The sequence below is a fragment of the Ixodes scapularis genome, unplaced genomic scaffold (assembly GCF_016920785.2).
Source record: "Ixodes scapularis isolate PalLabHiFi unplaced genomic scaffold, ASM1692078v2 PGA_scaffold11__112_contigs__length_91849675, whole genome shotgun sequence".
NCBI classification, from domain to species: Eukaryota; Metazoa; Arthropoda; class Arachnida; order Ixodida; family Ixodidae; genus Ixodes; species Ixodes scapularis.
This window is the reverse complement of record NW_024609837.1, coordinates 24,011,603-24,036,561: the sequence shown is the minus strand read 5'-3', so window position 1 is coordinate 24,036,561 and position 24,959 is coordinate 24,011,603. Positions and strand designations below refer to the sequence as shown.

General features: G+C 51.0%; 1 protein-coding gene and 1 pseudogene across 1 annotated transcript; both read right to left on the bottom strand.

Moving 5' to 3' along the window:
- Positions 1-2,324: 2,324 nt before the first annotated feature.
- LOC121835000 lies at positions 2,325-3,812 on the bottom strand (annotated as a pseudogene).
- Positions 2,325-11,710, bottom strand: LOC115331565 (RNA-binding protein MEX3B). The gene is made up of 3 exons (XM_029993670.4): positions 11,199-11,710; positions 5,972-6,190; positions 2,325-5,419 (listed from the first exon to the last, which is right to left on the bottom strand). The coding sequence occupies exons 1-3, from the start codon at positions 11,425-11,427 to the stop codon at positions 4,692-4,694; spliced, it is 1,176 nt and encodes a 391-aa protein (XP_029849530.1). The 5' UTR covers positions 11,428-11,710; the 3' UTR covers positions 2,325-4,691.
- Between the last annotated feature and the right edge of the window lie 13,249 nt (positions 11,711-24,959).

Below are 24,959 nucleotides of genomic sequence, written 5' to 3'. Positions count from 1 at the left end.
GAGCTTGCTCGCACCGTGGAGTTCCCGCATGTGAAGCCTCATTTGTGCGAGAAACTTGACTCCCAGGCCAAGTTGCCAACCCTTTCGAAATAAGTGTATTCCTCCTCCACTCATCGCATTCTGCCAACTTTGTCTTCCAGGCTGCCGAATATCCGAAACGGCGCATGCGTCCACAACTGAGTGACTTGGCGAAACGGCACGCGCTCGTTGCCTTCCGTGGTGCTTCGGCTGCACGTGCAGGCTCGAAGCGCTCGTCCCGTGTAATGTGCCACACTCCGGAATTGAGGACGGCCCATCGGTGTCGTTCGATGGGAACGACGGGTGTGTGACGAAGACGGAATCAGTACCGCAACCCTTCAGGTTCCAGTTGTGGAGTCGAACGTGGAAGCGGCTATTCTCTTCCGAGAACGGCCGTTCACGCGAAGCACAGGGACCAGAGGCCCACTCAATGTAAAGGCTTCAATACCGAGCTACTACTACATCAAAAAGTTCGGGTTGTTTATTTATTTATTTATTTATTAGTGTGTGATTAGTGGCGACGAAAGTGTTTCGGGGACTCTGAACCACGAACCCCATGGCCCTCGCCTTATGGGGTGTAAGGGGCGGAAATTCCTTCGACCTCCGCAGTTTTGTTTTTATTCCGACAATGTCCATAGGGTAACATGGCAGAAGGCAGATTTTCTCTCGTCTGATGTGACGTTGAGGACAGTGGCGCTGGATCCCGTGGCTGGGATCAGTCGCGACGGACGCGACTCATCCCAGCCAATCCAGCGCTAGACGTGACTGTGCACCTTCTCCTGAAGGCCACGTGACTCTCCCGCTGCATTGGCTTTGCTTCGATGGTTCGTAGCGTCCTGTGCTATCCACCATCGTAAAGGTCCGCTTAGACGGAGTCTCTTCCGGTGTTTCCGAATACGATAACAAGGCAGTAAACCTGTATTTTCGACGTCACCCACCGGAGGCCAGCACGGGGCACAACAATTGGACACGAGCGCCGCGTAAGCGCTCGGCTGAGGCTCGCGTCCAATCAGCAGGAACACCGAGACCCCGTCGAATGCTGACGCAGCAGGGGCCGGTCAATGCTGACGCAGCAGGGACCAGGGGCCGGTCAAAGCCCGTGCGCGGCCGAACGCTGTTCTTGGAAGGCCTGGTGGCTCTCCAGCGACCAGTCGAGCGGCGTCGGAAAGCGATGACGTGCGTTGAGGTCGTTCGCACGCGGCGGCGGCGGCGTCCGGTGGGGAACCAATTTGGTGCCGTCCGCCCCGCCGCCGGGTGATCGTCCGCCGTCAAGGACGCCAGCAGGCGAGAGTGCGTTCCGCTGGCCCACTCGCCGCCCCGCGCGGAACTGGTTTTCTTTTTTTTCTTTTCTTTCTTTTTTTCGGCACCAGCGCAGCGCGACGGCGGCCAGCCGGTCGCCGGTTCCGGAGGAGCTCCTCGCCGTCGGCCTCCGGCGCGCTCGGATGCCGGCCAGCGAAAGTGGTGGCCTTGAACTCCCCGACAGCCGGGCCCCCCTCCGAGCGAGGGGTTCACGACCAACTCTGGGACGGCTCTGGAAATCGACGGCTTCGTGGCTTATCCGCCACAGGGTGTCGCGTACGAGGGCTACTCGAGGCGGTTGGTAGAAGCGCGCAAGCGTCTGGGCAGAGACCGGCATCGTAGGGTTGGTCAGGCCTAGCGAAACGAGCAGACCTGGTAGAAATGCGAGATTTCGCACCAGAGTCCGGCTTCGTGGTCTTGGTAGGCCTAGCGAAACTAAAGACAACGTTGTGTATTAGCCTCAATGGGCGTCTGGTGTTTCAGCTGTAGATAAGAAATTTAGCAGTGATACACGACCGCGCGCCGGCACGATGCTCATCCAGATCGAGACGGGCAGGGGTGGGGATTCAACCCAGAATCCCTGGGTTCTGCAATGGGAGCCCTCGCTCCACGTGCTCCCGAGTTGGTGTGCGCTAGCCCACTCGGCTACCGATCCCCCTAGCGAAACTAGACCTGGTAGAATCGCGCGAAACACTAACATATTTCGGCATCGCCGTCTTTGTTAGGCCTGGCGGAACTAAAAGACATGGTAGAAACGTGGTTATGGTTAGGCCTAACGTGACTAGCAGACGTCACTGGGACGCGCGCTCGAGGATGTCGCCGACAGCGCCTGGCGCAACCAAGCGGGATGTTCCACCAGAATTGTCTTTTTAGAGACAGCTAAAGCTTACCTAGAGGCCCTAGGGAGAGCCCAGCCGCATGGCTTCCGAGAAGCGCGAGACGCCGGCCTCCGAGGCCTCGCTAGGCCTAACGGTAACATCGTCGTCACCCGAAGAACAAGACCCGTGTACTCCGCTCGTACATATTTATTAACAAGTAATATTATCTTGGAACAAATAAAATGAGGGACATTTCTTGTCATATCTTCTATATAAAAATCACTTGGCAATGTTTAGTTTGTGCATAAACAAGAGTCCTGACCACGCGGAGGAACGGATCAAGAATCCGATTCACATGTCACGTACAGAGTAATAAAATACGAACCAATTGAATCTCAAAAGGTTGGATATATTCAAATGTATATAGATACTCTTTGCGGTACACCCGACAATGTGGTATTGTTACTCTCTCCTCTTTTTAAGTATTAGGTACCCTCGTGTCGACAATCTACGGATGGGGGCCGCGGCCCAAAATACACATCTAGCCTCAAACGCAGACACGCATCGGTATTGCTAAGGGGGACACAGTGTTGTAAGAAAAAGGCCAGGGCGGCTTAAAAGCCCGTCGCGCAGGCAGCCCTGCCCGCGCCGCGGGCTTCTCCGCCTGGCACGGTAGCTCAAAATAGTCCTTTATACAATATCTCTGTTCAATGGGGGCGCCACTGCTGGCAATGTCTGGTGGCAAACGTGGAAAGTAACACCAGCTCCACATAGTTTTTTTTTTTTGTTTCTCCCTTTGTCTTTTTTTTTTTCTTCTTAAGTACACAAAGTACACACACGAGCATACACACATACTCTCTCTGTAACACCAAAAATACACATCTCCATCTGGGGACAGTTAAAATTTGAATAATAAAATATATCGGGGAATAAATTTTCAGCATGGAACTGCGTGTTAAAATTTATAATATGCGCATCTCTTCTCTCTTTCCTCTCTTCCGCCTATACTTTGGGGGATGCAAAAAACAATGTCGCTTTCCTCAAACAAACAACCTAAAGTGGGCGAGGGTTACACATTCGCAATAATAAGCAAGAGGGGGCACTAAAAGAGAACAACAGCCAGCCAGTGCATTCCACGTTCCGAGGGTAGCCCCAGGGGGTAGCCCCCAGGCCCCTCCGTCCCTGTGAGCAGTCTCGCCTTGAGACAGGGGCGCTTTCGAGAGCGTCCCAAAAGTAGCCCTTCCCCGAAGTAGAAAAAGAGACCGTCCCACAACGCCGCACTGTCGCCCCCCCGCCCCTTGACGGGAAGGAGAGATCGCGTCCAAAATTGCATAAGAATACGGAGGAGGAAGGTGAGGCGGGGCGGAAGACCGCCCCTCCTCGGAGACATGTCCGTGAGACCCAACCGTACGCACCAGCAGAGTGGGGGAGACCGACAACAGCTATGAGACAGCGCACGCACGGAGGGCGGGAGAGGCTATCCCTCTCAGCTGCCGTCTTTATTGCCTGGGCACGGCAGGAGGGACGATGGGAGAGGGCAACCCCGTGCATAGACCGCCCTTCAGTGTCGCCTTCGACGGGGGAGGGAGAAGGTACAAGCTCGCGTGCCCAGTCGTAATAAAAAGAAGACCCCGGGTGCCCGACCACGCGGCAAATGAGCTCTCCCTCGCGTCCCATGCAGCAGCACGGAGGAAGTTGTTGTTGACCAAAAGAGACAAACAGCGTGTGAGCAAAACTGGAAGACTACACTGAAGGAGCCCGAGGGCGGCTATTCCCACCAAAGCCACGGGCCGTCCCCGATCAGAGATTGTGCGCCCGAGGGGGGGAGAGAGCGCACAGGGGGCGGAGGAGTTGCGGCCGCCTAAGAGACGGCGGCTCGAGAGATCAGACTCCGAGGGGGGGAAGAACACGCAAGTGGCGGCAGCGACGAAGGAAGGGGAGGGTAGCCCCGAACGCACGCGGTCGGCGGCCGGGCTTTTTGAAAAATAAAGGGCTCCGAGTAGATGACTTTAAATATATTATTAAAAAGGTACGCGCGTTGCTAAAGACTTGCTCGTTTGTTGGAGGACACGCACAAACAAAAATATTGTGATACTAATAATTAAAAAAAAATAGGAATACTATCGAGGCTACACGGGGCTCTCCCAACGCGTAATTGCGATAGAATAATAATAATAATAATAATACATCGTAATAATATAACAACTGGCAGATCACAAAAAAAATGAGTATGTTGACAGTGAAGACAGCTGACTAATATATATATATATATATAATATGTGTGAATGTGGGAATGGAGGCGCCGGCAAAGGACAAACGAATCCGGGCAACGTCGGCGGGAAGGAAGGGGTCGCTTGTTCCCCGGAAGAGCCAGACGAGGGGGACGCCTAAAGGCCGCCCCCCGGGGGTCCGACACACTCAAACGGCAAACGAAAACGGGGTCAGCCACTCAACAGACAACACGAAGCGACGGGGGAGGGGCCTAGCGCCGCCCACGCGATGAAAAAAAGGAGAGTACGGTCACGTCCGTCGGCGGCTGCGCCGAGTGTAGTCTGCCTAGGAGTAGATGCGTATGGCGTGTGCGCAGGGCTGGTGGCACACGGGGCACTGGGGCTCCCCCTTGCCGCACACCCTGTTGGCGCACTCCATGCAGAACATGTTGTGGCCGCAGGGCACCAGCGCCGCCACCACCTCGCTCTCGAAGCACACTACGCAGTCGCGCTTGCCCCGCTTGCCTGGCGCCGGCGGCCCGCCTCCCGTGGAGCCCAGGGAGTCCGTCGGCGAGCTCGCCACGCTGTCGGGGCCCGCGTCCCGCCGCAGTGGGCCACCCCGCACGGGGGGCGGGGCTGCGAAGGCGTCCCCATTGGTCCCCCGCGCAAAGTCCGGCCAGGCGACGGCTGCGGGGTCGAAGGTGGGCGAGTCTCCGAGGCCCTCGTCAGACTCGTAGGCAGAGCCGAAACCGCCGTTGGCCGCGTACAACTTGGCCGGGAAGGAGAAGAGGTCCTGCCGGGAGGGGGGCCCCTCTGGGAAGGAGCCCTCGGGGGGCGGGGGCTCGTCGTCCAGGGAGCCCCCCGTGCGCATGGCAATGTGGGCTTCTATCTCTCGCCGGGCAGCGTCCACGCTCTCGGGCAGTCCGGTCACCTCGAAGACGGGCTCCTTGTCCCGGCTGGGCGTCACGATGTAGGTGTTGGTCTGCTGCTGGATGCGCTTGATGGTCGCCCCCTTGGGCCCCACCACCAGCCCCACCACCCGGTAGGGCACCCGCACCTGGATCGTCGTCTGGCCTGGGGGACAACGGGGAGACCTCAGTGTTGTGCCGGGCATCTGCCCAGTCCCACATGTTCTGGCACAGGCCTTATTCGCAGGCCTAGTCTTGTGTCGACTAGCTTTCACCCTAGGAAAACACAGCCAAGGGCCGGGAATGCTTGACCCCGCAACTGGGCTTTTACGGATTTTGCTTTGCCTCAGTGCCTTCTCTTTGCACGGCACACTGAAGTGGGTCGCATACATGAAGCTGCTCTTACTTTAAACAGATGACCCCTCCCTTTCATAAGAGGAGTCATCATCTCAATCAAATTCGAGTCCACTAGTGCCCAAATAGCTCTTCTAAGCCAAATCTCAACCAAATTAGAGAACTAGTGAAAAATTCAGCCTCACTTTGCCAAAATGACTCGGGGTAATAACTTGCTTCTGCCCGAGGTCATCGAATGAATGCGGTTACGAATACCGGACACCGGTAGGCGACATGCAAGAGGCGAATACAGACTAGTCGACAATGGTCGCCATTCCCTGTCACGGCCCTGTGTCAGCGCAACGGCGCAGAAGGGGGTACCCACCTGGAATGTTGGAGTTGGGCCCTGGGGCGAGGCTGCCGTTGAGGTTGTTCTTGCGCTGCGCCCGGATCTGGCTGAAGTGCTCCGCCGCCGAGAGAATCTCCCGCTTGGCTGCCCCAACATCTTCCTTGCGCCCTGTCACCACGAAGACGGGCTCTTCACCACGCACGGGCGTCTTGATGTACGTGTTGGTCTTGGCCCGCAAAGCCTTGATCTTGCACCCTAGGGGGCGGGACGCAACCGTCAGCATGACATACCCCGCTACGCCGAATGCTTGCACCCAGAGAAGTGTTAAAAATAGGCCAAATAAACGCCACCACATACCGGCCACTGCGGCAAATCACTCCGCGGACAAACCAGGAAAGACTGCCGGTAGCCACGACGAGTTACGTGATGTCTGCGTGACGTTTTCAAAACGACTGCACCTTCTGTCTATCTACGATAACCTAAGTGGTGGACTATTTTCACATCGCTGAAGAGTGGCTGGCAGTAATGAGGGTGCAGGGGAAAGGTTTTGGCACATTCTTAACTGGTATCTGATTATGGCCGGAACGCTCATACACTACTCCGCAGCCAGAGGACACTCAAACCGGACAGTGCACCCATGAGAGACAAGGCAATGGCACTGTTGCCAGACACACACATCCTCACCCCAATTCCAGACAAATTATGGTGCAGTCCAACGTTACTAAAACACTCAGTTGGGAAACTCGCCGTCGAAACCTGGGCCGCTGGCGTCCACCGAGACCGAGCTAAATGCGACAACAGCGCCACTCTTTGTCACTTGTCTGTACTGTGGTCACCTTGAGCTTTTTGAAAGCCTGTTTTTGCGCAAAAACAAACGGAAAAGACTCTTTTTGTATGAAATTTATTGGAGTTTAGAACAAAAAGAGGGGCGCGTTATGTTTTTAAAAACTTTAGTTTGCAGGGTTTTGCGGAACAATTAATATTGTTTTTATACAACCATGCCTCAGCGGTCCTTTCAGGTAGCGCGTCCTGACCTAGGTGCATTTTAACTTCGGTAGGTCGACGCGGCGCGTCCGCCGGGGAGACGGGGGTGTCACCCCTGTAACCTCTACCGCTGTATCTGTTCTTAAAGCCAAAATATAAGTCACGTGCAGTTCTTCGAGTGGCCGCTGCGGGAAAAATGGTGGCGTTCGTCATTAGCTCGGTGCTCGGAGACAGGTTGGGGCCACTTTTTCAAAGCTGTCTCTATGACAGTTTCCCAGCTGAGTGTTTTAGTAACGTTGGTGCAGTCCGAGATTAGGAACAAAATTTTGTGAAGCCCTGCATCGCCATGCTAATTCGGCGGTTTTGTTCGAGGTGAATTAAATGGTCGTCAAATTTTGAGCGAAGCTCAGTCTTGTGAAATTGGATATCTTGCAAAATACCTAGACCCTCAACAGGTGTGCCCACTAATCGAACTCTTGACGGCAGGTACTGTAACAACTTTACATATGTGGATTAAATAGCTTAATCTCTGACTTCAGACCGGGCTAGAGTTGTGGAGTACTTTTCTGGCACTAAGTCTACCGGAAAGGTATAAGCATGGGGAGGTTATCTGAAATTCGCAAACTTTATTTAATTATTTTGGCTACTGTCATCTCATGAATCTTTACAGGGAGTAATACAGAAAACATGCCTAGAGAGAAAAATGTGTTCATTAGAAAGACAAAGAGGTTAACCAAGCTTGAAACATGACTAAACCACACCTGATAAAAGGCATGCAGAAAACATGCAGGAAATGAAGAAACAAAGTAAAAGAATAAAAATGAGTATATCGATAATTTAGTGCACCTGACTACACAAAACAGACAATATGTAGTTGAAGGAAAGTGCAAGTATGCCTGCAAAGCAAATGCACAGCAGTCTCCCCAGTTTATACCGCATGCCCAATGTATATATTACTTGAGAATGCATGTTTGTCCGCACAACAGTTATTCATATATAATAATTGAATGTCCCACTGGGTAGGTCATTTCATAACTAGAAGTCATAAAAAGTTAATAACATTTGCAATCAATATACATACTATTCAATTTACCCTCACTAGCATCTAGTGCCAATTAAGATCTTCCAGTTTTAACATAGTGCATGCCATAATGGGTATATAGAAGAAGGCGCTCCTTTCATAGCATAAAATGAAACTGACATTTGGTTTGTCGTGAAATGAGCCGCACACAAGTAGTGAAGGTGCTGCGCAAGGTGAAACTCACCCCATAAAATTTTAATGAGCAGCTGGACTGTGTAAAGGTTTAAACGAAATTCCAGGAAATTTCCAAGTAGGACTTGGGTGCAGGTGGTCAAAATTCCTATGAAGAGATGCCACCACTTGCCCTTTTCAACAATGTCTATCTGTCGGAGCACGCATGCGGAAAATGCTGAGATAGCCGCAGTCAATAACACTGAACTTACTTTGACGTTATCTATATTCCGTTTCACCTTACGATGTACCGCAATGGACGCTACGAGCCAATCCGTAGTTTGTAGCTTGTCTTGCGACTTTGCGCTAACCGCGTCGCTCTGCCCAACCGCAAAGATGCGTGACACCCTCCGAGCTATGAATTGGCTCCTGTGGCTCGTAGCGTCCTTTGCGGTCCATCGTTGTGAAACAGTATAGCTACAGGACATGGAACTGCAGTACACAATCAAAAGCAAAACATTTTGGAGTGGCCTGCTACTCTGATGTGCCTACGTAATGATGTATGTAAATCCTTACTTGGCCCAATGGCATCTTGTGCCTTAGTTTATTTTCATCCCACACACAAGCACTCGCATAAGTTTGCAAGGTAATGTCACAGAATTTGGAAAAAGGTGCTTGCGTCTCTTTCATGCACTTTATAGGCAGTTCCAAAGTTTACAAAGAATGGAAGACAGTGGCATGGGTATACGCTTGCTATTTTAGGCTAGGTCAACAAGCTGACCAGGAATGTATGATCCAGTCATGTCTGTTGCATCGCTCAGAGAAATGGCATCTTTGCTCCCAGGTAGTGATGGGTCGAATCACCGAAGATTTGGATTCGGACTGATTGGGATGTTTCCGAACATTTCGGGACAATATTCGGGAGATTTGGAGGTTCGGTCGTCACTCTTGCATCGCTCGCGAATATAAATCAGTTTTGGCTTATTTCCGGTGTTACTGAAGAGAAACGGGTAGCCCATCATTTTGTTTCACGCACATGGTGCATACCTACAAGCTTTAATCTCCGCCATTGGCGTTGAGCATTATTCTCGGGGCCTACGTGCTTCAGGGACGCATACGAGCAAGGCGTAGCTAACGCCCCAATATTTTGGTCAGGAATTAGGAATAAGTGAGTAATTATTTTATTCGCTTCAACCTTTCGTATGATACGGATTTCAAACATAATAGGGAAGCTTAATGTCTCGTCTATGGTTAAGATATCTTTATCATAGACTATATCACTTTAAAAGATTGCTTAAAACAGATATAATAAATCTCTTTTAAGCAAAGGATCCATCTCTTCTTCTGCAGAATGTGCTGTAATCCGGCAACATTTCAAATTATCCAAAAAGTGAATCGCTAGAAGATTCGGTAAATTATCCAAAGCTTTCCGAACATCTAGATTCGGGTCAGAGTCTCTGAACGGAAAAAAGTTTGTCCCATCACTACTCCAAAGTGGCTTATTCTGCTCAACTGGCAGAGCAAGGGTTTAGGTGGAGTGTGCTCTGCAGATTCGTTGGCAAGCCAACTGTCAGCGAGTTGGCATTGAGACAGTCGCTGTACATTCCTCACATGGCTGTCACACTTTAATTTAAGCAGTACCTCAGTTCAGCATAGCTGAAAGCATCACGCACAACTACAAGCAACATCAAGAGGCGCCACTTCAAAGGAGTGCACTCAAGTCACCCAAGGTATCTTGATATGCAGTTCTCCCTTGTAGATCTGTGGGAATCTAAAAGATCCGATGAGCAACACAAGTTCGTACACCCCTGGCCGCCGCTGCAAAGCGCACGATGAAAAGCAAAGCGGGAACGCAAGCCTCGCAGGACGCGAACTGGTTCCCAATCGGCGTGGGCCGCTAGACGCTTTCGAAGGTGGACGCGCCTTCTACGCCGGGAGCTCGCTGCAGACGACGGGACGTCTGTCTGGTGCCGGCGTCCGTCGGCCCTACGCCGGGAGGGCAGGGAGGGTTCGTACTCGAAAAGGCGGGGACCGCGGGCGCCGGAAGGAGCGCTAAAAGTAGCTCGTGCCAAAATAGCTTCGATCAGACGCCGGTTGTGGAGCTGGGGGAATCCGATCGCGCGGCCGGAACGGAATACGGAAAGGAACGCGCCACAGCGACGCCAACGAAGCGCCGTAACGCCGTGGCTGTCAAAAAAAAAAAAAACTGAATATGCGACGCCATCCGATGTCCCGATGAACGAAAAGACCGTTCCTGCCAAGTCGTCTGCACAGCTAGTGGAGAAGAGCTAAGCCTACAACGCAGCAGAAGGCGAGGACGCAGGCAAAGAGTGTTTATGTAGCTTCTCTTCTTTTTCTTTACCCGCTAAGCACGCCGGCGCGTCAAAGCCAACGGCCGGTCCGTCCGCTGGACAAGCGCCCCACGGGTCACCGGAACAACGAAGATTGGCGGTTGTCGCGACCGCGTGGAAGACGCTAACCGCGCGTAAACACGAAGCGCTCTCTGTTTGTCAAGCGAGCAACTCGCTGGGCCGACCAGAGCCACGAGCGACGGGGCTCGAGCCAAACAAAGAGCTCCGAGACAAAGATAAGCTCGCAGCAGGCCCTCGACGCGATTCGAACGGATAAAGCGAGCCCGCGAGAAATCACTCACTCCGGCTTCTGAGAAGAAGGGGAACGCTCGGAAAGGGACGGATGTGTCGGAGGACTTCCTCGAGGAGGCCTACAAAAACCCTCGCTCGCACACAAAGAAAACGCGCGAAAGGACGCTGGAGAGCAAAGCGCGGCCGGGGCCCCGCCGGCTCACACCTGCGTCCGCGGCGTCGGCGGGCTTCAACGGTCCGTACCCCGAGTCCGCCTTTCTACGACCCAGGGTGCGAAGCAGAGGCGCGAGCCCGTTGCAACACTCCGGGGTCCGAGCTCACCAAAGAGCCGGCGTGCGCATCGCTCGCCGTCGCACGCCAAATATAGAAGAGCAGACGTCGGAGCTTGGATTGCAGCGCAGGGAAAGGGCCGGCCCCGGAGTCGAGACGCCGCGGGCGACAAAGAGACGCGTCGGGAGAGGTGCAACAAAGAGCGTTCTCTCACCTTGCCTGCCGACGATCTCGGCAACGTGCTCGGAGCTCGGCACAGGCACACACTCGGTCGTGTTCTGGCTTTTTTTGTTCCTCGTGTCGGCTTCGAAGTTTGGGTGCAGAGAGTCATGTTCGTTGTTCAATCCCAGCATGGACAGCTCGAGGGCAAGTTGGAGGGCCCGCTGGTCTTCGAGACCGCTGCCTCGCTCCATGTCGGGAAACAGACTAGCACTAGCAGGCATCGCAGGAGCGCTACGGTGAAGGGACACACTACTCGTATAGACCACGTACAAAAATGACCGAGCTCTCTTGGTTTGCTTGTATAAAGAGAATATAAAAAATAAAGGCTAAACTTTGAAAAAATAGGCGACAGCTACGCGACACAACCAGCCAGAGCCGTGCCTCCTCTAGCACAGCCTGAGCCGCACTGGACGCGCGCAGCGGGCAGCGACTCATTCGTCGGCGCGTTCGCCGATCCCGCTCCTCCTTCCGTGGCGGCTGCCCGTGACGTCACACAGGCAGCCTACTGCGCGAGGGCGCTCCAATCGAACCGGCTCTTGGCGCATGCGCCATGCTTTTGCTATTCGCTTTGAGTTTGTATCACGTGTTGTCACCTAACCAATCAGATTATTGCTTTAAGGTACACACACCCAATGAAAGTGTTTGAATCATCGTTTATCGCCATGTTTGTTCCTCTCCGACAGACGACGGCGAGTTGTCACTACTCGCGCCCGTCTGTAGCAACTCCCCCGGCGGAAGCGGCGGAAGGCGTGGTTGGTCGGCCGGTCGTCTGCGAGTGTGATGAACGACGTTTCGGAGGGGTTCTCGGGCTTCTTTGTCTCGCCGGAAGCACGGCACCTCTCCGCGAACGAGATGCCCGTGTCCCCCTCAAGGTTATTTCGGGGAGAAGGGCAGGCGGTGCTCTCTTCTCACTTTTTGTTTCAAGTCTCGCACCGGCACACGTGACTTTGGGCGGTCCTCCTTTCTCACATCTGCTACGGCGGCCGACTCCTGCGATAACAGAACCAGCCGGGGGCTGCCGTCTGCTAGGCGGACATAGTCAATGGAAAAGACACCTTTTTATGAGGTCCATATTCGCCGACGTCACGGGAGGGTAGAGACTTCTTTTGATATATGTTGTTTTTTCTTGCATATTGCCGGTTGGAACTTTCAAGGTGCGAGGAACAGATCATCGCGGGTCTCCATGGTACGGCCTCTTGCCTTACTGCGGTGCCGCAACTGTCCTGAGCCAATAAGGGAAAAGCATATATATATAATATCATTATTGTCATTATCACAAACGAATACAACGAAACCAAATACTTTCATCTCTTGTTTTGCTTTTCATGTATCCAGTTCGCTTAGTTTTACTTCGAATTCCGAGCTATCCCCTCGTCACCACTAACACTTACGCAGAGACTTTTTTTCCCCCTTTCCTGATCTTCTTTCCCCATATTCCCGCGCTATCTCCTTTTTATAGCCACCCCAATAAAAGGCACGAACAGTGATAAGCGGTATCGAGCATATTGCTTGCAATGGAACCTACCGGAAGCTTCGGGGTGACAGCCAAACTCTGGCGAAAACTAAAAGCAGTATTAAAACTTGGGTTTGGGCTAGTTGGTCCACATGTTCTGTTGTCGACTACGTGTCTTCTTTGTCCTCGTTTTGTTCGCGCTTTTTTAAACCTTTTAATGAAAAACAATGCGAAGCGCAAGTTCGTCTGTTTCATGCACAGGGCTTTTGTGATGTCAGAACATCTAGTATTGAGGTCTACCCACTATCCTTTCAATCAAAGCCAATCAGAACTCGGTGTCTTTCTGACGTCACTGGAACTCCTGCGCAGCGTTCCATACACTGTGTCGCACTTGTGTGCTCGATACCCCAGGACAACATGATTCCACGCCGAGAGGTCCATGGTTCGTCCATAGTAATTGGCAGTCATATGTGCGCCCTCTCACCCCTCCCACACACACACACAGACAGACACATGAGAGACCACGCACTGGTGCAGGGGACCAACCACCACTGCTGCCAGATTCTAGGTCGCCGCGCTCTTTGCTTTGTTTTCCTTCTTTTTGCCGGTCGAATTTCACGTCTTCCTGCCCTCTCCCATCCTCCAGAGAAAAACAAATACGGAGAAAAGTGTGGAATCTTTCCTTTTTACGAGCTGAGGAAGAGGGGAAAGGGGGGGGGGGGGGGGGGGGGGGGGAGGCGGTGGTGTGGCGACGTAGGCCGCCACTCGCTTTTTCGCCGAAGTGTTTCGGAACTTCGCGCTCCGTGGCGTTTCACACCTTAGGCTGGACGAAGTTGAGACGTTCTAATATTCTTTAGGCTGGACAGAGTTGAGATGCTCTGATATTCCTTAGTCTGGACAGTGTTGACACGGTTTCATGTTCGCGCGCGCACGCTTCCAAGCCGGGAAGACACCATAACTCGGCGCTCTGCTGTCTGCACGTGCCTACGTGCTTCTTGCTTGTTGCGAATTCCGCGCGACGAACGGGAAAAATGAACCCCATTTAAACGCTCACAGTGAAAACGCAAAAAAAAAAAAAAAAGTTGTTTTTGATTGACAGTTATTGTTAGGATGAGACCACTAGGGCCTCTCTTTCCGATGCCCGGCAACCTCCTGCACGTGTTCGTCGCCTATAGCCATGCTTTGGTTGCGCGTGCACGCTATGGTCCCAAATTTGCTTGAAATTTTGCTAAACTCGCCAACAAACATCGTTAAAATAAAACCCCAAATATTAGGTAAAAAAAAAATATTTTTTCGCGAAGTTATCGAGTTTACAGTTTTGGTCCTCACCGTGTTTTTCAAACTGAAAGTCTCTCCTGGCAACAATGAAAAAGTGACGTCAGTGGAAGGCAGGGGTTCACTCTTTGGTTTGTAGATTTTGTTCCCAACTGATTCAAAGCAGTTTCATGGTGTCAAATGAATGCTTTGGAAGCTCGCTCCAGTACCTGCGCTCCAGCACGAAACAAAGGATTGGCATATTCTATTGTTTAGACTGCTTGCTCGACTGGCAAGCCTGCCCGCCACTGACGTCACGGCACTGAAAAGTGCGGGTATAATGTAATGTTTTATTTGCTCAGGAGAGCGCGGCACCGCAGAAAGGCATTTGAATGTTCGTTTTTGCATCATTTTCATTTGCCAATTTTACATTAACAATTATGAATTTCGCGATACTAAATAGCATACAGGAAAGGGTAAAGGCTGTGGAGTCAGAAAATATACTTAGTTGAGGTAGCTCAAAAAATCGCTGGAGTGCCCATTTAATACCCACCAGACGCCAAAGTGTCACAAAGTGACTTTGGTACTGATAGAGAATAGGAAAACCCACCAGGGGACGCCAAAGTGTCACAAAGTGACTTCAGTACGGATAGAGAATAGAAGCAACTTTACTCGGGACAAGAAGTCTGTTAGGTCAAATGATGACGTGCCAAACGAGCCAGAAGACGCTCTGGCACCCGGACGACATTTCACAATCGCCATTTTCCTTTCTTGTCTGCCAGCTGGGGAGAAGGCTGCTATGCGGAAACTCAGTGGAGCCCTAGCCCCTTCACAATGGACGTAAACAAACACGGCAAGAAAAAACGAAGAAAAAGACTTTTTATAAAGGCGTTTGAGGGCGCGTTCATTGCTGTGATTGTGTGTTATGCTCGCGAGCGTTGGCTGGGCTATGATTTAGCACGTGTGGACTGTGATTTTTGTAAACAGTGGAAACGTCAATACTCCGTTCACGCCAGGAGCTCAGCTGTCAGCGCGAGCTCGCTGGCGTCCGCAGTGCTTTCGTTGCTGCGCGTGCCTGCGCGTTTACACTTGTGTTAGCAAGGGCAGAAAGCTCGCGCTGAAGGCGGAGCTTCTAGTCTCAGGTGAACGGAGTATAGCAGGTATTCACTGGCGGCCATAGCCGTTTGCGCGACTGTTGAGCGCGTGCTCATGGCGAGCTTCCACAGTTCTTTTGCAACGTGCATTCCACACTATCAAGATTGCCGGTCTTAGCAACCTAGAAATGTGAGTTCGTTCTGAGCATGCGCTCTAAACAGCACCCACAAATATGGCGTCCAGTGAATACTCCTTATACGCACATTTGCGTTTGAGAGCGTTTCAGTGTGTTTGACTGCGTTGCGGCTGCGAGAAACCAGAACATTCCTGCTTCTTTTTGTCGCGCGCCAGGCTATTCCTTAATTCCACGCTTCATACCAAGCACATATGTGCCGGTCAACTGCGTTGCGTCGTTTCTCGGCGCAACGCAGTCAAACGCAACTGTCGTAGGGGGTGGTCTTACACAAAATTACATCGTCGTCTTAGAGTAGCGCGTGTCCTGTTCCACCTCCAGTTTGTCGGATTGTCTGTTTTTTTTTTTTTTTGCGGCCTTTTTTTAACGGATTTTTTGCGGCCATAACTAATTTCCTCCTTTATGTGGAGATTTAAGATATATCTAGGTGCATGCTAGAGTAGAAATACTGTGTGTTTCTTTTTAATATACTAATATACGGTCTACTAAAATTCTCTAATATAGAAGGGCTGATCCTCACGGTAAGTCGTATAATTAACTAAAATCTGTTAATTAACCTTTTAGTTTGTGAGAATAGACACATGGCTCCAATTATAAACTCGCTGAGCGCAGTGGAAAACCGCTAAAGTAAGTTTGTTTTTAGAAATACTCTGAGCGCGTGGGAAGTGTAGTAGTGCGCTAAAGGCGCTACTCGTGCAGCAGGCACAAGGCTGGGGATAAGCGGCGGAAAAATCGCGAGGGCGCGTTGTCGCACCGGTAGCCTTGCTTCTGCTCCACGAGTGATAACTTTGGCGCACTACTGCGCTTTTCGCCCGCTCAAAATCTTTCCGAAAATTACTTATTTTGCGGTTTTCGGTGACGCTCATCAAGTCTCGAATGAGAACCATATGCCTATTTTCATCAATTAAAAAGTTAATTAACAAACGTTACTTAAATAGCCGTCTGATCGTTTCGATTAGCCCTACATACTATGTCCTCCTGACCGAACAACTCACCTGCACAAACCGTATAGGTGTAGCTTTCGCGGCTTTTTGTTTTAAAACAAACCTGTTAAACATTAAAAAAATAATAATAATAAGAAGAAGAAGAAATAAATAAAAAAATATTGTTGTTGTTGTCTATTTTCATGCTACGTTCCTTCTTCTCTCAGACTGAAAGCCGTCTGCTCGAATCCCGTACGGCCACAGAACTCTCAATCGGACCAAATTCCCGTGCCGCTTTTCGAGCCCTGGATTGGTGGTGCGAACGGCTTCGAGCCTCCAGTGCATGAGAGGGGGTGAATGGAGCATAAATATATAGTTAGGGGAAGACAATAAACACGGGTCCCCTGACAGATTTTTCTCTGGAAGGCCGGCGCACAATTCACGAGAGCCGTCGTCTGCCGCACGAACGGCAGCCAGAGCCCGCGTCGCCTGCTGTGGCCCTAGAGTGCCCAGATTGCAGAGTGTTTCCAACTTCACAACAGGGCTCACGTGGCTTATGGGCCGTGCTTGCAATGCGAGCTGTGAGGAGTTGATATGAGCGTTGGTCGTCTTCAAGCTCCTGTGCCTTTCCTCCTCCACCCATGACAACGCCACGCATGCGCAACCAATCTGAGCAGGAGGCGCCGCCATTGAATTGCAAACGCTCTCCATGGTTTGAGGTGGTCCCTCTCTGAAATCTAGGCTGTGGTTCGTCGTGGTTCTTCCAGTTGTTGGGCTGCCTGCCGCTCGGCGGTGGTGGTGGCTTGGTGGGGGCCTGCTTTATGCTCTCCTCTCTCCCGAACATGGTCTATTGAACGCAGACGGGCAGCCCTCGGCGCAAGAAGACTGGTTCGTCCGCAAAAGCGAAGCAACCGTCGACAAAAAAATGAAAGGTCCCTCTCCGCACACTAGCCGTACACTCCCCAGCGGCAACAGCAGACGACGTTGAAGCGGCGCGAAGGAGAAGAAGCGCGTCTGTTTGCTTTTTTCCCGCCTTTCGTGCGTGTGCTTACTTTCCTCGGCGTGCGGCATGCTGCCCCCCTCACGCACGGCGGGGCTCGGCAGGAGCCGGATGCAGGTTGAAAAAAGAAGGGGGGCTGCATTTTGGGGCAAGTGCACGGGACGGAAGAGAGGAGGGCCCTCCGTAGGCAAGCCGTCAGCAAGCTTCTCTTCGCTGGGGAGGGGGGGACCTTGCTTTCCCGTCTCGGTGGGGCGCTTTCTCGGGCCGGAATTTCTCGGAATGAGGCCGACGGGGACCCATTTTCGGGGGTCGGTAGTCCGTCGCTGTGCCACCACCGCCGCCGCCGCCACAACGTGGCCAGATGACCGGAGTCCTTCCTGAATGGGGGCTGGGAGCGACAAAGGTCGAAGAAGGGGGGGACCCACGCATACACACTTGGTGTGGCCCTCCTCTCTTTCTGTGCGTTTCTTTGTGGCCGCCCAACCCCCGGTTCTAAGCCAACCCTGCTAACACCGTCTTGAAAAAAAAAAAAAATGCTGGAAGCAGCAACGTTTTCTGTTCATTGTTAGAGCGTTCGCTGCAGGTATGCCTTTTGCCGACATTCGGACCGGGCTCGGCGGAGGTTCGACCACGGCCGGCTCAGGTACCCACATAAACAAAGGAGGAGCCAATGAGGGACATGGCGAGAATAATTTAGAAACGAGCACTAAGGCGAGCCCACACGTGGGACTCAAACATGCGGTCTTCCTTTGTCTTCTTTTGATTCCTACAAAGAGCGCTCCCTGCCTCTCCGCGCAGGTAGTTTTGAGCCGTACGCGCGGGAAAAAGAAGGCAAAAAGAAAAACGCCCGCGTTTGCTGTTATTGTTATGTTGACGCTGTTCGATTCAGCCACTCGAGGTGTAAAGAGGCACGTGGGACGCTCCCGGGGGAACAAAGAGGCGCGCAACGTAACGAGAAAGCAGGCAACGATGTTTGCGTTAAAAATACGGGAAGAACGTTCGCATGTCGTACAAGTGGTCGGGAATTCCTAGATTGCCCTGATACTCGGGTCTGGCGCCTTAGAATTTCTAACGACAAAGAACCGCCATGAGTGAGGCCAACGGAAACCCCAGAGCCCCCGGCGCGCTCAAAACTCGAAGGAGTCGCCAGAGGTGCAGCCAGTGCAGCTGGGATTTCGGACGCTCGCTCCATTGTGTTCCTGCTGACTGATGTGTGACGACACAGCGGGGGCACAGTTGGTAACAAGAGAGAACGTTCGAAGAAGCAGGTATCAGGCTGTCAACGTTTCTCCTCCACCAGAACACAGAAGCAACGAGTAAACGTCGCCGATGGTCACCCTCGGCGTCGAGGTCCAGTGGCGCCCGAAGTCGATGCGTGAGATTTTCCTGCGGAAAGCAAGTCGTCTGCTTATTTTGCAGGAGTTGCGGTGACGTAGAGCTCAATGCTAGATGCATTCACATCGTACCCAGTAATTTTTTTCAATCAATCAATAAAAGCTCGGCGCTCTTACATCATCGCGAACCCTGCGAAGAAGCAGACAATTTGCTCTCCACATACATGTAGTTCGCGTTGACGTCTCATCTGCTGTCGTTGCGGCACTGCTGCAGCACACATTTCGTACCACCGAATTTGTTTTTTGTTTTTTTTACAATAAAGTTTATTCCTCCTCCTCTTTTTTTATGGTTTATTGAAGTTACGTGCAAGCCCTGTATTCTGGCTACACGAGCGCGCGCCGCGCTGTCCAGCTGACAAACGCGCGCGCAAGTGAACAAAGCGATTGAGGAAAACGCTCGTGTGCGGTGCGGACGACAGAGAGCGGATAACCGGCAGAGTTGACAGGCGAGACAATCCTAAATAACAGACGTGTCGGTAACGGCTAATCCAGCAGATAACCGGCGATAAGACACACCGGAGCTTGTTTGATCCCCGCGCGCGCGCGGGAGAACAAAGAGTGAGGCGAGCGGCGAGGCAAAAAGCTTGTGTTGCTTTGTGCCGCAGCGTCCACGGAAGGAAGGAAGAGAAGGGGGAAGCCGGGGAGCTGCATGCCGGGACGGCCGCCGCGGCGCGTCGTCTGCTCGCGCGGGGCACTTTCCCCCGTCTGCTGGCGCTGGGTTGGCCATCAGGTTCGCTGACTGACCGGCGCTGCGAGGAATCGCCCTTGCAAGAATGCAGCAGGCCCATCTTGTTGTTCCTCGCCTCCCGCACGCTGAGGAGTCTTCTCTTCGCCACTTCGCGCTCGCCGAGAGGCCTTGAACTTGCGGCGTGTCCGCGCAGCGGCAAGAGCAACAAAAAAACCTGCCGCGGCACGCCGGTCCTTCGACTGGCCGCCGACCGTCCCCCCTGCCGAAACAAAGGCTCTTGCCCTTCCGAGAGCGCAGCTCTCCCAACGCTGGGCCGACGGTGTCTTGCCACGCGCCTTGGCAATCGCTGCAGCTCCGCTCATCCACGCGGTCGTCCGCGCCATGCTCGAGTCACGTACGCTTACTACTTCCCAGAGATGTGGTTGACGGCAAGCAAACGCGGTAGTACCGCAGTCGCATTACCGCTGTTGTGTTGGATGTAGATCAGACACAATTCTTTTGCACGATATATTTGGGAACTTCCTATGGCATTTCACAAGTGAAGAGTGCGCGTGCACACCTTTTATGGTGTTTTCAATACGCACGAGCGCATGCGCGCTTTTTCATTGCTTAGCCAGAGAAAGTTGTCCGCAAGTATAGGAAGTATTCACGTCGTCATTAGCACGAGATGGTGGTAGAGAAACTTATCCGGTCTGCCATGAACGACCGTCCTGACGGTGTGAAAGGGATCTGGTGAACGTTCGCTGCCAGGAAGCTCCCCGTAGGGAGTATTCGCTGGCGGCCATAGCTGTGTGCGCGACTGCCGAGCGCGCACTGATGGCACCTCTTTCTTTCGTACAACTTCGCCAAAGACTATTTCAAGCAAGCCATATACTGGCCCTGAAGGTACCGTGGCATCAGAGTAGTCCTGTCATCCGGCGAAATTTCCATCGGACCGTCCGGTGGGAATTTTACCGGATGACAGGGCTACTCTGATGCCACAGTACCTTCAAGGAAAGCTTGCCAAGCCGGGCGCACATGATACTCCACTCGTGCACTACTTTCGAAGTGCATTCTTTCGCACGACCTCAGCTATGAAACTCTTTTCCTATAGCAAGCCGACCCTGGCATTGAAGACTGTTACATCTCAGTTCTTTGAGTCACACACAAGTTGCCCGTACTTGCACCTAAGAAAGAGATTGCGTAATGACGTGCGCTGGCAGACGTGCCTGACTGGCTGCTTGTGCTCTGGAGCTTCAGATGGGATAACAATATATGCCGCAGGTACATCGCTACGCCCATCACAATGCACGTGCGGTGAACAGCTGTCGAAGCCCGTCAACACTATAGTTGTAGCCAAGGGGACCAGGCTGATGCAACGGACCGCCGTCTTGAATGCATCGCGGCGGGTCGGAGCATCCCGTGCCTGCGAATTAACTGATGATGTCATGCACACAAAAAGCATGTCTAAAAACATGGTTTATAGGTTAATTGTAGGTGCTGAGTAGGAATGAGGCTTTTATAGAAATTTGTGAACCTGTTCCCTGTCCCACTTCTAGAAAGACTGTTCTTTTCGGCAGAGATATTTTTAGTCAATGTTTCAGAAGCAGTCAATATCGCCTTCAAGAAACATCACTTATCTCGACTGGTCGTGTTCGTTACGCACGACACTGAACATCACCTAGTCTCGAATGTGAATGTCGAGAACATTTTCAGAATTCCTAACAATGCAAAAAGAAAAAGGAAAAAAAATTACATTTACGTGAGTGAGCAAACATATGAAATGTAAATGTGCTTCTCATGGCAGAGTGAAAAGATAATGTTAGTATGCTAACATTATCTTGTTCTTTAGGATCACCAAAGCGCGTGGCAGTTGATAAAACTGTGGTGTCAACCGCAGTGGCAAAACGATTAATATATATATATATATATATATATATATATATATATATATATATATATATATGGTGCCCAACATGTTATTGAAAATAATGCTAACACCGAGAACGGTGGGTCATACACTGGATGTACGCGTTGGACGTACTGCGGAATGCCGGCTTAAACTTTCTTTGTGAAAAGTACGCATTGCAAGGGAGGAAAACTGATGCCGTTCGTAGTCACTGCCAAAAAGGGCCTATTTAGTGAGTAATCATAGTAAAACACCTGAGACTGTGGTGCGGAAAAATTAAAAAACTTTCAAGTCGAAAAAAAAAATATAACAATAGAACAACGTCTAAACTTTTTAAGGTGTTCTCCTAGTGTTTTCTTTTTTTCGAATTAAAAGCTTTTTTTTTTCGCACCTTAATTTTAGGCGTTATAATATGATTAATTATCACCAGCTCTAGTGCACACTCATTGTTATCTATTTAGTGAGGTACGTTTCGGACAGTCATCTCTCCACTCAGATCTACGTAATTACCATTTGTTCATTACAAAGAAGGTGCTCCAATTAGAAATCTGCTGAACCTAGTCAAAAAACAAACTCATTTTTTTTTTTTTTTTTCACGTAGTGAAGAAATTCCCTGTTACGAAGCGTATTTACAGCAACAGCACTGCGCCCCGTGGCCATAGCGGCAAAAACGTGTACCTCCATGCGTCCTGTGTGGAAAACTGCAAAGCATTGAATGAATGCAAAAATGAAAATGAAAAAAAAAAAATTCTGCAGTGTCACACTGCAGAATAAAGATAACGAAAGTAAAATGAACTTGGTAATCACGGTTTATTCTTGAAACGTCGCGGTCATTCGACCAACAAAGCGCTTTATATTTCATATCGTTGGCTCGCGCCACATCTTCCTTTCCTACCATGCTGCTTGTCTGCTTCGGGTTGGGCGATGGGAAAAGAGAAAGGGAGGGACAACACCAGCCGGCAGACGCTAGTTACCGCTTTGGCCGCTGGTCGCAGAGGGCGCAGGACCGCTGGCGCAAAAAAAGATGGCGCCGACGGCAAACCGAAACCTCAAGGAAAGCGTCGAGTGTTTTACTAACTTGGATACTGCCAGCGCCTGACATCTCTCAGGAGTGATCCAGTATCGGTAGTTACCGATGATGTCCTGCAGGTTCCCAACTGACAATCTACCTTTACCTTTACCGACTTGAAACAAAATGATTACGATAATTAACCACTATTGGTTAATTGTGAGCTCAGCGAGTGGTCACGGCTGCCGCACCCGCGCTCCGTGTCGACGGCTCAAGAGGGCGCCACTAAAGCATGTGCTGGATAGGCTGTAGGAAGCGGGCAGCCATGGGGCGGCTCGCATTGCATTTGTTGCGCGATTAAACACTAATTCGGCATGACACTTCATTGGCCACAACCGACAGCAAACACGGGGTAAATATCAGTTCAGGACGGGAGCCACTTCGCGCTGCCATACCGCCAAAAGGCCAAACCACAAGCCAAAGCTGCTCGCCGAAGGCCTTGGGAACGCTCGGAACCGGTCGGATCCTCCAGTCCATACGACCGCAGCGCCGCCGCGTACATCCGGGACCTTTCTACGCTCGCCGCAAGTTCGTGCCTGATCCCACTACACGTTTCTAGTATGCGCCGCATTTTCCACCGCTTGGTGGCGGGTACGTCGACGGGTCATTTCTTGTTTCCGTACTTTCTAAACTCCATTTGTTTCTTTTCTGATCTAAAATAGTGAACAAAAACTACTTTTATAAATTATTTAAACGGTTCGCGCCACTTATATTTTATATTTCGACTAGAAAGAAGCTTTTAGCGGCTCTGACCAGTAGTAAGCCCAGGGCCAGCGACGTCACATTTCGCGCACTTTCGGCACCGCGGGTCGCCCCCGTAGGTGGAGGAGGTTTCCGCGTCGTCCGGTTGAAATATTACGCACTGATATTTAGTTAATCTCCCCGTCCCGCTGGCTTGCCTGAACCTCAAGAGACGTAAAAACCGCAAAAAAAAAAAAAAAGGCAGACGTTTAAACATACATGATTGCAGGCTCCTTTAATGGGTCTCAAAACTGGACTCAAAGCTAGAGCCACAATAACAACCGATGAATCAGCATAAATGAAAGTCTGTCCAATAAGGACAAGAAAGAAAACATCCTTACTGTGGCAGTTTCCCATAGAAAGCAAGAACAAGTACTGTCAGTCGTTAGGATTCTCTAAGAGGACGTTTTACTTAAGTTGTTCTCATTCAAAAGTTATAAGTGCTATTCTGAAAACATAAAAATCATAATGGCGGCCGATAAAGTCCTCAAATACATGCAGTTCAATGGCGCCAGTTAGCGAAAATGAGCCCCCGTTATTCCATTCAAATTCACAAAAAAAACAAATAAACAAACAAACAAACAAACAAACAAACAAACAACAACTTTCAAATGAAATAAAGGTTAGTTCTGAAAATATGACAACTGGTTTGGACCGTTAGCGCTATATTCGGGCAGAGAATGATCATTCGGCAATGCGTCGTTTAAATGTGATAAAACAAAAAAGAAAATAAGTCTTTATTTATTTTTTAGGTGGGACACGTTGTATTTAGACGTACGATGGGCATCTGTGAGCAGAAGGGCAAATTTTACAGCCCCAAAGTGCCGGATCAAGTTAATTAAACATAGTGACATCCATTACGCACATTTAGCCCCGTGTCGCACTTTTGCACGCAAGAGTTTCACAACATTAACCAGAACGACCCGTGGCGCCGCGCCTGGTGCGGAGGAGAGTCCAAACGCGGAAGGGGCGACGTAGAATTCGATTAGAACGTGCCTTTCTCAGGGGAAAAAAAAAGAAAAAAAATCACCCTTTAGTTAAGAAAGGAAGGTTTAAGAGGAGGAAGCGGAAGCAACGCTGGCGACGGGAGGATGTTTTCTCAATCCCTCGCCAGCCTTGCGTCCATTTTCTCCTTCTTTTCAGTCGTCCTACCTTCTTAAGTTGTCACCGACTATAATAATTATATATTTTTTTTCGAGAAATCTTGACTGTTTTTGGTTTATCAATCTATCAACCCATCACAGAAGGTGCCGTGCCCCGCAAGCACTCTTCTCCGCAATATAGGCGCGCCGCGTGGCGAAGCTAAAGCGCGGGGAATGCGGTGGTGATGATGATGATAGCTACTCTGTTTCGTTTCTCGGCAGGTGCGAGCGTGCGAGCGACTGGCCGGACGCGGTGGACGCAGACGACTGAGCGAAACTTCTCACCGCACTCGCAATCGACAATCGCGTGCCGGAGCGCTCCCCGAAGATGGCCGGGGAACCCCGGGAATTATCGATCGCTGTTCCTCGGCCGGCGTTGCCCGGAGACTAGAGACCGCAGTACGCCCCCTACAAAGCCGCTAAAGCGCGATGCGGCACGTGCTCGACACTGGGGTTGCAAAGTCGCGTCGTCATCATCATCATCCCCAAAAGTAAAATAAATAAATGTCTAGTATCGCTTCAGTGGCACGAAATATGATCACAGCCCAAGTGGCACGTCAAAGTGAAGCCGTGTACTCCACTAAAACCGTATTTAAAGAGACGACCGCTCTTTAGCCGGCGGCAAGCGGGTTAGCTATTAGTCAAGGAGTACAGATAGTTTCGGTTTTGCCGTAGACGCCCGAAACCAAACTTCGAGCCGTGATTTATATATATATATATATATATATATATATATATATATATATATATATATATATATATATATATATACACACACACACACACACACACACACACACACACACACACACAAAAGTAATTTAGGGACAGTGCCTTAGCTAAAAAGAGTCGTAATCACGAATTAAAAAAATATTGACTGGAGTTGCCCTCCCTTTAATTAGCTCCGTCAAAC